This window comes from Pipistrellus hanaki, assembly GCF_964339955.1.
Source record: "Pipistrellus hanaki genome assembly, chromosome: 5".
In the NCBI taxonomy this organism is placed as follows: domain Eukaryota; kingdom Metazoa; phylum Chordata; class Mammalia; order Chiroptera; family Vespertilionidae; genus Pipistrellus; species Pipistrellus hanaki.
In genome coordinates, this window is record NC_140507.1 from 5802426 (window position 1) to 5815086 (window position 12661).

The 12661-nt window shown below is 51.3% G+C and overlaps 1 protein-coding gene across 2 annotated transcripts in view; it reads right to left on the reverse strand.

Moving 5' to 3' along the window:
• DOCK2 (dedicator of cytokinesis 2) overlaps positions 1–12661 on the reverse strand; it is a 362595-nt gene that overhangs the window by 40580 nt on the left and 309354 nt on the right. For both annotated transcript variants that reach the window (XM_084884009.1, XM_084884008.1), the window contains exons 33-34: positions 6274–6422; positions 3643–3728 (exon numbers count right to left, since the gene is read on the reverse strand). In XM_084884009.1, coding sequence (XP_084740135.1) covers positions 3643–3728; positions 6274–6422 — 235 coding nt within the window. The remainder of the gene's footprint in view (positions 1–3642; positions 3729–6273; positions 6423–12661) is intronic.

Sequence of the window (12661 nt, forward strand, 5' to 3'; positions counted from 1 at the left end):
CGGAGCAGGGAGCCTCTGAGAGCCTGAGCACGGCCAGACCAGTGGTCCTTTGCCTGGGCCACCGGGGGCCTTTTCCAAAGCTCAGCACCCACCTGGGGGAGTGACATCGCATCTTTAGGGGTGGGAGCCAGGCAGCAGCATGTCGTTGCTTAAGTTCGCCGGGTGACTCTGATGTGCACCGACATGAAGAACTACTGGCTGAGCCGCCTGCTTTGCAAACTTCAGGATGTGTGGGAACCCCTAGCACTGTGCTGATCGATTCTGACTCCACGGATCTGGCTGGGGCTCACGAGTCTGCATTTCTAATGGGCCCCCAGGTGAGGCTGCTGCTGGCGGTACTATGAGAAGCAAAGGTTCAGGAGAACAAAGCCTTGGCTTTCTTCGTTTCTCTATTCTTTGGGCCAGAGGTAAGAGAGCAGCTCACGTAGCCTGGGAATGTGAGATGAATGGACAGACCGGCTTGAAATCATCCATCCATTCACCATCCATCCATCCACCATGCATCCATCCACTACATGTGTACTGTTCTAGAAACTCTGTAGTCACTGACCCCTGGGATACCTAGCAAAGGAAGCAGCTACAGAAATAAAAATGTACCATAATATGTAATGGCACTGCCATGTACTGAGTGCTTCCTGTGTTTCAGAGGCTGTGCCAAGCCTGTTGTATTGATTCCCTTGTTTAATACTCACAAAACCTCCTTGGGTAGGCATTATGAGAGCCCTGAATTTACAGACGAGGCCCCTGGGGGCGGGCTCGGATCCTGGCCCTGCCAAGGTTACTCAGCTGTTCCTCCCCCTGTGAGGCCCACAGGGGAGGATAAGTGACAGTGAGGAAGCTGTAAAATCTCCAGGGGCACAGGCAATTCCTCACTCTGTGGAAGGAGGGTGGTGGAGTCTATGCCTGCCTTGGGGGGTTGGGGAAGGAGGGGCTGCACTTGGAATTGGTCATCATTCCGCATGGAGGGCCCTCAGAAGCAGGAACCCGGCCCATGCCCTTCATCTGCACTGACGGAGCAGACTATCACTGCTCCTTTCAAGACTGTGGCCCCCAACTAGTTGGAAGGGCCCCAGACCCCAGAACACACATATTTTCTGTCCCCTTTGGCCTTCCGGGCCTCCCTTCTTCTAGAAATATTTCCAAGCAGATGGAATACAGGAGAGCAGAGAACATCTCACTCCTCCCTTTCATGTGGGACCGTCACTTTAAGACAGATGTGCACGGGCTGGGGGAAGTGAGGATGACTAGGCTGGAGGAGAAAGACAGGTGGGCTCGTGGCTTCAGATGACCCAGGAGATGAATAATTACAGTTAACATTTCTGGACTATCTATGAGCTAAGCATTTTCCATGACTTTTCCTGGTTATCTCAACAAAAACTCTAAGATGGCTCTGGTCAGTGATTGTATCCCCACTGTGCAGACAAGCACACTGAGGCTGAGGGAGTTCAAAGGAGGAAGCGGGGACTGGGCCGCTGGCTGGCCCCCGGGGTCCTGGTTCCTCGGGTTGGGCTTGATTGGTTTTGTAAAAAAATCATTCACACCTCTGTCTTAGGAGAAAAATAATGAGCTGCTTCTCATTTCCGCGGCCTCGGAGGGTTCCTTTTATAAATATTCACTCAGGAAGGATTTGAAAATCCCGCTGATCATCTGAAGACTGCCACAGGGCCCTGTCCGCTCATAAAAATGGAAATTGCCAGCGGTATACGTGCTTTCGCTTCTGGTCAATATTTAGATTTTCCTTTTTAGAACTTTAAAGAAAACATTGACTCAGACAAAATGTCAACCCCCCTTCTCCCCTCCCTCCGAGAATCAGCCTCAATACCCACCGAGGAGCAGGCGGTAGGCTACTCCTTGGACAGAGCGGCTTTTGTGCTCTAGGTGTTTAGTGAGGGCTGTGCAGGGACAGGAGGGGGTGGGGCCCGCTGGGGGGCTCCATTCTGCCTGCTTGGTGGGGCCAGGAGGGTCCTTGTGAGGTTTAAAACAAGGCCTTCCGTTTGCTTCTGTTGTTCAAGTTAAAATAATCAAAGAAAATTGGAGGAAGCATCCAAATTAGAGAATTATACAAATCAAAGAATCTACCATTAGGAGGACATTCAGGATGTCTGAGCCACATTTCTGAACCAGGGGAGAGGTCTTGGGGGTTGGAGGTAGGAAGGCAGCAACCACCCTGACAGAAACTGAGTCATTTATTGAGCTTTTCACTGTTGTGTGCCAGGTGCTTTAGAGTTATTCTGTCTCTAAGATGACCCCAAGGGGCTGATTCTCCCCATTGCACAGGTGGGCAAAGCAGGAGGGGCCCAATGCCCTGCAGCTGCCAAGGGTGGAACCAGGGATAAAACCCAGAGTCTTTCTCCAAAGATACCTAGATGGACAGTATGCACATGAAAGGATGCCCCACAGCCTCAGCCATCAGGGAAATGCAAATCAGCACCTCACCCCTGTGAGGACAGTCAGCCAGACGCACGTTAAGGAGTGCTGAGAAGGTTGTGGGGAAATGGGACCCTCGTGCACTGTAGGTGGGAGTGTGAGTGGTGCAGTCACTGGCTCCTAAAAAGGTTACATGTCGATCCCCACATGACCCAGCACATCCACTCCTCAGTGTCTTCCCCAGAGACCAGCAAACACATGTCTACACAAGACCTCTGCATGAATGCTCGTGGTAGTATCACTCCTAAGAGCCAAGAAGTATAAATGAATGAATGTCCATCGACATATGAATGAATAAACAAAATGGGGTATAGCCAAACAGTGGAATATTATTTGGCAAAAAAAGAAAAACAAACAAACAAAAAGAAGTGAATTACTGACACATGCTATAGCACAGATGAACCTTGAAAATATACTATGTGAAAGAAGCCAGTCTAAAGAATCACATATTGCATAACTCCACTCACATGAAGTGGCCAGAATAGGCAGGTCTATAGAGGCAGAAAGTAGGCCTATGGGAGGGAGGTGACGGCTAAGGGGTAAGTGGTAAGGGTGTCTTTCAGGAGGCAACAAAACGGTTCTAAAATTGATGGTGGTGAAGGTTGCACACTCTGTGAATATACTAAAGCCATTGGATTGTACACCTTAGGTGACTTGTATGGTATTGTCAGCTGTTAAAACAAAACAACCACTGGTCCCCAATCCAGTGCTCCTGGGTGCTGTGCGCTGTGCACGCTGGGTCAGGCAGAGCCTGGCTGTGGTCCCATCTTGTCCACTCACTAACTTGTCCTCGTTTCCTTGGACAAGAGACTTCCTGAGCCTCAGGGCCCGCTCTGTGAAGTAGGGACCAAGGAGCAAACTCCACTAAACGAGCCAGTGCAGGCAGGGCACTGAGCATGGCATCTGAGCACTGCATGTGTGCGGACAGGATACTCGTGATCAATATCTGTTATCAATTGAAAGAGAAGACAGGAAAAGACAGCGAGAATCATTCTGCAGCTAAGATCTTCAAAGTGAATGGTTGGGTAGACTATTTCCCTCTTCCCAATAGCAAAGTCTCTTTCTATCGCGCCCATTCGATCCCCGTCAAAGCAAGAGCCACTGCAGGGAGCGGTGTGAGGTTTCTCCCAACACGGGAGTTCCCTCCATGCCCGGAGCCTCCAGGCTGGCCTCTGGGGGAGGACAGTGCCCTGCCACCCTGGGCGTGGAACTCACATGGACTCCAGCAGCTGCATGTACTGCTCGTCCCCACGGCCGCCTTCCACCTCGTGGTCCAGCTTGAGGATGATTTCATTTTCAAACTGAAGAAGGCAGAGAGGAAATCAACAGTCACAGCATTAGGAGGGGGGATGTTGAAACCAGTTCACTATTTTAACCCGAACGGTAGGGAGGACCCGTCACCTCCCAGGTTTAGTGCTGGAACCGGGAATGCAGAATGAACAGGAGATCACGTGTGTCTTTTAGGGGTTCCCAGGGAGTGAAGAGCGAGGGTAGATGGTAAGGGGTGTAGCACAGAGAAGGCATGAGAAGGAGAGAAAGGGAAAGGGAGAGAGAGAACAGAGAGCTAGGGCCGGGCCCTCCTGGTTAGAGATGTCAGCTGTGCTGACCTGGGGCGGGACAAATACAGCCGAGGGTCTAGGAGTGGGCTCTGAGGTCAGGCCAGCTGGCTTTGCCTCCTCCCTTCCCTCCATCGCTGGAGGGAAACGAGGAGGTCTTTCTATCCTCAGTCATAGTTTGTGCCAAGCCTCAGCAGACATTCTCTACACAGCGCCAGAGAGGAATGTTTTAGGCTTTGCTGGTTGGTCCACCCCGGCTAGTCACCTCCGCCTTAAACGGTCTGTGGCAGATAGGGGTGGCTGGATTCCATAAACCAGGAAGAGGCGGCAGGACAGATCTGCCCTGCGGGCCACAGGGTGTCATCCCCTCTAAATACGATTGGGGCACTACCCCCAGGGGCGAGGGGGCAGGGGAGAAGCATGTGCAGTCTCAAGAGGGCAGGGCTGGGTGTGCATCCGCTCCTCTGTCCTCTGGCCAGGGGGCTGAGGTGACTGTGACGCCTGCCCAGTGGTCCTGGAAAGCAGCTCTGGGGAGAGAAGCGGCACTGTTTCCTGTCTGAGTTGCTCAGCGGTGGGTGCTGGCGCTGTTCCTGGGGAGATGAACTCCCCTTTGGGGCAGAGATGCAGATGCAGTAAATAAGCACTTGGCGCTGGGTCACAAAGCGCCTGCCAGGAGGGAAATTACAGGGTGTCGGGGTGCGTGGAGCTGGGTGCCGAGGCCGTCTGGATTTCAGAGCCCAGTTCTGGGGTTCGTCCTGGATCCGGTCCTCTTAGGGGGCTTTGCCTCCACCCTCTCCTGGGCCGGTTCCTCTGAATCAAACAGCCGTGCCAGGGGCTGCTCATCCCCCAGCGGAGCAACCACCCAGCACAGCCGCTGCTGTCCGCCGGGAAGCTGCCCATTAGTCAGCCTGATTGTCCTGTCTCTTTTGATAAGAGAGGAATGAAGAGAAGCAATTGGGGAACATGCTCAGAATGAGCACACGCCCGGAACGAGGAGCCCACGCTGACCCCGTTCATGGAAAACAGGGGGGTGCACATCACAGGTGTCACGGTGAGGGGGGCTTCAGGGCAGGAAACCACATCGCGGGCCAGCCTCTGAGGACGCGAGGCCACCGAGCCCCTGTCCGGGCCTAACCCCGAAAGCCTGCAGCTCCCCCCTGTTAGGACCATCATGCACCTGGAGCCTTGCTTCTGCACACCTGTCCCAGGCCGCCTTCTGAGCCAGCTGATGCCCACACCTTTGAGGGAACATGTGAAGGGCACACAGGGCATCAGAGAAGGCTGGAGACTTTTGACTGGCACAGGGCCCTGAATGCAGGCTGCAGGTTAGAGAACCAATGAGCCAGGGAGGGGTCAGATGCCTGAGGGATTTTAGGAAAAACTGTTTGGAATCTGCTGTCCTTTAAGTACCCATTTTAAGAAAAATTATCTGGACCGGATCCAGGACGAACCCCAGAACTGGGCTTTGACATGGTATAGAATGAGGCAGAAATTCTGGGGAGGACGGGAGGAGCCCAGATGGGGGTAAATGCGGGAGAGAAGGTGGGGCAGGGAGGACAGGAGGTGAGACCTGAGGGGAGCACCAGGGCCGCCTTGAGAGGCCCGAGGGGCCGGCCTTCCTACATGGGATGAGCCTTCTGGGGAAGTGGGTGCTTATCCCACTGTCAGAAGCTTCTAGAGTGGCTGGACCCAGAACATTCAAGTTTGGCAGGACTGTCATTGAAAATACTGGCCCGGTGACCCTGGCCTTACACAGCTGCTCCCTCCCTGTTTGCTGCGGGAGACCCCGCTCCCATGGTGGGTCCACAGGTGTCCCCTGAGCGACAGGCCTCTGACCCATCTGCCTTTGGTGCATGGCGGAGGGCACACCTGGCAGGGTCTCTCTTTCTAGAATCCAGACAATACAGATCTTCCTGGAAGAGGACGTGCCAGACAGAGGCAGGCAGGTGTGAGGCGGGCAGGGGGAGGGGAGCCGTTGGGTACACCTTGGGGAACACTTAGGCAGGGAAGCAGGCTCCTCACACGATTGAGAAAGGGACCCAGCGGATGCACAGCGAGAAAGCACATTTTAATCTTGGCCTAGGGCAGGGGAGCGTGACAAAATACAGACCAAATCCGATCTGCCAGCTCATTCCGGGTGCGGAGCGCTGCCCCCAGCCCGCCTCCCGTCAGGCCTGGGACGGAGCCCGGCAGATGGAAGGAGGGAGCATTATGAGGAAAGGCGCAGGGGATTAGGGATGCTGGCTGCATTTCCAGCCTCGTTTTTTTTTTTTTTTTTTTTTTTTTTTACCTTTTTGAAATCCCCACTCTTCTGATATTCACACAGCATCATGTCGAAGAAGATGGGGATGGTGGCCTTCCGGAGCTCGGCCTCGGGGATGAGGGTCATCTCTAATATAGGGCCCACCATGCCTGGGATGAAGCAGACCTTGTTCTGGCCTGGAAGAGAAGAGGGCAGGTCCCGTCACACAGGCCTCAGGATGGGCGTCCTCTGTCAGACCACGCCTGGGGGAGCGATAGAGCGAAGGCGCGCACTAAAAACAATACGCTCGCAGCATTGTTTCCCCGGAGCCAGGCACGATGCTGAACACTTTACATACATTAACTCCCGCAGGAGACGCATGCATCACCCACGTGAGCTCGTTATGGAGGGAGGAAACAGCTGGGTGCAAAGCACACCACTGTTTACAAGGGTTTTCACCTGTGTTGATCTCCTTTGCAAACAGGGCCCGGACGGAGCATGTCAGAGACGGGAAATCACAGGGGTACAGAGATTATCCCTGTCTGCAACAAGCTGTGTTGCAGAGATTTGGAAAACATGCTTTGATCAAGTGTTTCATGAAACAAGAGAAGGGAAAACTGATGCTAAGAGCTGGCTGTCATAGTGCAGCTGGTGGAAGAGTCTGGGTTAAAATGTCACGTTAGGGCCAGATGGACCACTGCTTCTCATTTCTGGGCACTCCTGAGCCCATCCCCCGCCCTTGGCACCTAGCCACATGGACCTATTGCGGTACCACAAACTCACCTCGCTTCCTCCACTGCCAGGCTATGCACACCCTGCTCCTTGGTTGATAATAGTTTTCCTGTTGCACCCCAACCCCCCATCTTGCTACCACCTGGCTCTTCCCCTGGGTGGGTCCCACTGGATGGATGTGCTGGGCACAGCCCTCCCCCCCTCACATGCCCAGCCCACCTCTGGCGGGTCAGACCCCCCCGCACTGGCCCCTTGTGCTCTGTCTTCTCACCCAAGTTTGCAACGATGTCTTTTCTTTGTGGAATCATTTTTTAAAAATATATTTTTATTGATTTTTCAGAGAGGAAGGAAGAGGGAGATAGAAACAGAGACATCAATGATGAGAGAGAATTATTGATCAGTTGTCTCACGAAAGCCCCCTATTGGGGATTGAGCCTGCAACTTGGGCATGTGCCCTGGCTGGGAATTGAACTGTGACCTCCTGGTTCAACCATGGAGCCATGCCAGCTGGGCTGTGGATTCATTTGACAAATGCCTGCCTCCCCCACTGAGAGCTTTGTGACAGTAGCAACAGGTCTGTTCTCACCACTACATCATTGGCACTGAGCACAAGACATCTATAATAATAAAAGCATAATATGCTAATTAGACCGGATGTACTTCCATATGACCTTTCGGATGAAGCAGAGGCTATGAGAGAAGCCCAGATCCCAGGTACGAGAGGAAAGCCAGTGCTGGCAGTCAGGGAAAGGAAGGCCTATTCTTGATGAATTTCATGCATCGGGCCTCTAGTAGTGAATATTCAATTAATGCCCATTGAAGAAGGAAATACATTTGTCAAACTCCTGCACTCACTAGCTCTGTGATTTGGATATGCATCTTATAAAAATGCAATAGCAATGCCCTCCTGTAGAGAAAACTGTGTGAAAATATGTGTGTGTGTACTCAACACAGCACCCAGAAGAATCAGTGCCCAGCGCCCAGCCTAAGGGCACTGTTTCCATAGCTAGGTTGCCTGACTCTGAAAACTGACTCCACCATCAACCAGCTGTGGCTTTGGCCAAGTTACGTCACCACTTGGGGCCTCAGTGTCCTCTTGTGTAACACGGGAGAAGAGTAGTATCTATTACATAGGGTTGTTGTGAAGAGTAAATGAATTATTAGGTATCAAATGTCCAGGCACGTGGTGCACTTTATATACCGTTAGCCACTGTGGAGATGTTTGGCCAAAATGAACTACAAGGGCAGCCTTGCTGAGCAGAACTGAGCCCAGTCCTCAGTGCACACTTCAAACTGGAAGAGAGGGGGAGGCAGAGGGGCCCTTGGGGACCGAGGATATCCCAGGGAGCGAGGGCAAGCACATCCAAGCCAGCCTATTGCTGACACTGATACCCTGAGTTTTTTTTTTTCTTTTTTTAAAATATATTTTATTGATTTTTTACAGAGAGGAAGTAAGAAGGATTGAGAGCTAGAAACATCGATGAGAGAGAAACATTGATTAGCTGCCTCCTGCACACCCCCAACTGGGGATGTGCCCACAACCAAGGTAGATGCCCTTGACCAGAATCAAACCTGGGACCTTTCAGTCCACAGACTGACGCTCTATCCACTGAGCCAAACCAGTTTTGGCGACACCCCGAGTTTCATCAGCAGCTGCCTCTTTCTCCCCTGAGATTCAGAGCCAAAAGCCATTCTCTCCACTTCCAGGACTAATACAGGTGGTCTCCGCCTGGGGCAGAGAGCTCCGGGGCACAGAGGTGCAGCCAGTATGGCATGGAGCCTGGAGCTGTGGCTTTCAATTAAAGCTGAGAAATGGAGACAAGAGGGAAGACAGCAAAAAAATGCATTTCCATCCCACCTAAATGAAGCTTAATGCTAGAGTATTTCCCCAGAATTCAGATAAAAAGAGCATCATCCCAGGGATCTATCCGGTGAGTGAGAATGACATGGTGAAGTCAGGCAGAGAGTGAGGGAAAGATAAAGACACTTTCCCAGGGTATCAGCTTCATTATATGATCCATTTGGATTACACTGGAGCCTCAAGTCCTTGCTTTGGCCAAAATAGGAAAAAACATATCTTACTTTCTTGCAGCTTTATAGTAATTGCTAATCTAGGTTTCTGATTTCATCCTTCAAGATCCTTTAAACCCAAAGTGGGTTTTAAAATTCAAAGTCGAGTGCGGTAATAAGTAGAAGGTAAATGGGAAACTGTCAGATAAGCCACCACGGAATAGAGAAATGGCTTATGCAACAAAGGCCTTAGAATACCGGAGGACACGGGGTATGAGAAGGATATATTTAAGGGGGGTGAAAGTAAAGAGCAGGCGTGTCATGGACAGGGATTCCTTAGAGCTGCGTAGCAGGTTGATATTTAGAAGAATAGGAAGAAAGGAGAGAGGGAGATGCTGATCTCTATATACGGTGTGATCTCAGTGGCCCCTACAAGGCCCCATCGAGAAATTTTATTCGATTACATCAGAAATGGAATTTTAGCACAACAGATTTTATGTTTAGGCAATCCAACTAGGTGCATGTCTTCATATACACTGACACACAGGTGTGTGCACACTCACACACATACACACACAGAATATATTTGTGGCTAATGGAGTGCAAACTCATTTTTTTTGGGGGGGTGGGGGGTGGGAATCCTCATTCAACAGACACCTGCTGCTATATTTGAAAAAGAAAGAAAGGAAGGGAATTGGTGAGAGGGTCTTGTTCATATAATGGAAGCGGAATCTCACTGGGAACATATGCCAATTAGAAAAGGCTTTCTAAAATGCCAATAAGCCAGCAGGATAAATGTGAACGCCGAGCTGCACAGGCTGGGGAAAGACCTGGCGATGAAGCACAGGAGCCTGAGGTGGGGGATGGGGGGTAGAAGGCAGTCCTGTGTCTTCCGGCCTCGGGATAATCTCTAAGGTGGCCTCCTCTATCACCCCTCTCAGGAGGAGACTGTGAGAATGAATGCCAAGGGTCTGAAGGCACTAAGATGATCTTGCAAAATAGAAAGAAAGAAGGAAGGCTTATGAAAGGGAGAGGAGGAGGGAGGAAGGAGACCATTGGGACCTCGTGAGAATAGAGTTGGGCAAGTCACCGATTGTGTGAGGGATGGGATGGAAGGGGCATTCTAGCTGAGAGTACAGGGCTCTCTGGTCCTGGCACAGCCTCAGAAATAGGCAGGAAAGAGGGCAGCTTAGGATCCCTGGCTTTCCCAGTCCTGCAGCCAGCCTCCTGAGGACTCTGAAATAAAGCAGGGCTGGTCAGCCAAGGTCACTCATTCAGTTCAAACTGGGAGGGAAGAACCCAGATCCCTGGGCACTCAGCACTGCTTGGAGATGGGCAGTCAGCTCCCTTTCATCGCCCAGAACGTTCCCCGCCCCAGGCCCTGCAGAAGCTGAGCCCCACACCTGGGTCAGGTTCCGCTCTTACCTCTCTATAGCTGTGTGGGTCCTGTGGATGAGTGGATTCCCTCACTCTGTGGGCCCCATGGCTGTGTGTGCTCCATGGGCTCTGTGGGCTCCATGGCTGTGTGGGCCCCATAGCTGTGGAGGCTCCATGGCTGTGTGGGCCCCATGGCTGTGGAGGCCCCATGGCTGTGTGGGCCCCGTGGCTGTGGAGGCCCCGTGGCTGTGTGGGCCCTGTGGCATGCCTGTGGGTTACCTCTGTTATCTCATCTGTGAAATGCTGGTACTAATGCTCCCTGCCTGGTAGAATTGTTGAGAAGCTTAAAAGACTTAATATAAATAAGGGCTCAGCATGGCACCTACTCGTTAGAGAGGCTCCGCAGTGTCCACACTGGCTGTGGTGATGATCTTGGTGACAGTCAGTGCCGCAAGCTCAGCCTGTGCTGGCTCTGGGAAAAGCATGAAAGACATGCACCAGCCCCATGGAGCCGGCTGCAGCTTTTCATGAACTTCCAGGCCAGTCCGTGTCTTTGTTCCCCTCTGGGGTAAAGAGCTGGCCTGGGGAGAGGGTCAGGATAGATGTATCTTGCCTCCCATAACTGACATCCACAACCTTGCAACCCTTCTCTATCCGTCTAAATACTTTATAATCTGTCCTGAAAGGCAGGTGCAAAGCCTCAATCTGTCATGTTGACCCACAGTTTACACCTTCCATGGTCTGCTGCTCTCAGGATGGGCCCTGCAGGCAATGCTCTCTCCCCATAGCCTACCTCGTTCTCTCCCCTCCATTGACTCTCACTCCTCTGGCCTGCACACATATCCTCCTCTGCCCACCATGCTCTTCCCTCTCTCTCCCTGACCCCTTCCCCATTGGGAACCTACCCCCCACAGACCCCCTCCCCACAGGTAAACCCTACTAGTGTACAAGGTCGTTCTAGTCCATACGGAAGCCACCAGCCACTGTGTACTTTGAGTTAAAGTTGAGATGTGCTATAATTATATAAAACTGACTAGATTTCAAAGAATGAATACTGGGGGTGGGGGGTGGGAATGTAACATTTCAATAATATCTGTGTTGATTATATATTAAAATAATAACATTGGGAAATTGGGTTAAATAAAATATATTATTAATATTAATTTCACTCTTTCTCTTTTAATTTTTAAAATGTGGATACTAGAGCATTTAAATTTAGATGGTGGCTCACATTCCAGTTCCATGGGGTGGTGCTAGTCTGGAGTGCAGGGCTTGCCTCTTCCTCAGGGAGGCCATCTTTGGCACACTCTGGGTGTGGGGGTCCTTTAAGACTCTCTGAGTGTACCACGCTTCTGCTCTACAGTTATTTCCCATTGGCAACCATCATTCAATAGCTCTGCAATGAGCGTGTCACTATTTAGCACAACCATCATGAGTCCCTGAACCTCTCAGCCGCTTTCAGTAGTAGCCAGTGCCACTGGCACTGTGCCTGACATTTAGAGGCACACATGTTAGTGCCCTGTAGCTGCTGCCATGAATCGGCACACACTTAGTGACTTAGCACAACACAAATTTGTTACCCTACTAGAGACCTGGTGCATGAAAGCTGTGCACAGGTAGGGTCCCTAGGCCTGGCCGGTGATCAGGGCCGATTGGGGCCTTCCAGCTGCCAGCCAGAGCCTACGCCATCTCCTGGTGGTCAGCACATGTCATAGCGAGTGATTGAACTGGTCTCTCGGTCCATCTCCCAAGGGGATACTTAGCAAATTAGGCATATATATATATATAATACTTCTGGAGGTCAGAAGTTAGAAACGAGTTTCACTAGGCTGAAATCAAAGTGCAATCAGGGCTGAGTCCCTCTGGAGGATCTAAGGAAGAACCGGTTTCCTTCATTTTGCAGCTTCAGAGGCCACCTACATTCCTTGGCTTATGGCCCCTTCCTTCTTCCCTCTTCAAAGCTGGCAATGTAGCTTCTTAAAACCTCTCCTGCATCCCCTGCCTCCCTTTTTCACTTGTAAGAACTCTGTAATTGCATTGGTTATACCTTGATAGTCCAGGATACTCTCACCACTGGCAACCTTAACCTAATCAGGCCTGAAGAATCCACTTTGCCATGTAAGATAATATATGCACATGTTTGGGAGATTAGGGTGTGGATCTCTTTGGGGAAATATTATTCTACATACCACAGTGATCAGTTTTTGTTCATAAGTGAATAAATGAATGAATGGATAGATAGATGCTTCTCTAATCCCATTTTCTATTTCTTCCCAGCAGCTTCTTCCCAACCGATGCTTGCTTAGGCTGGTTGCTC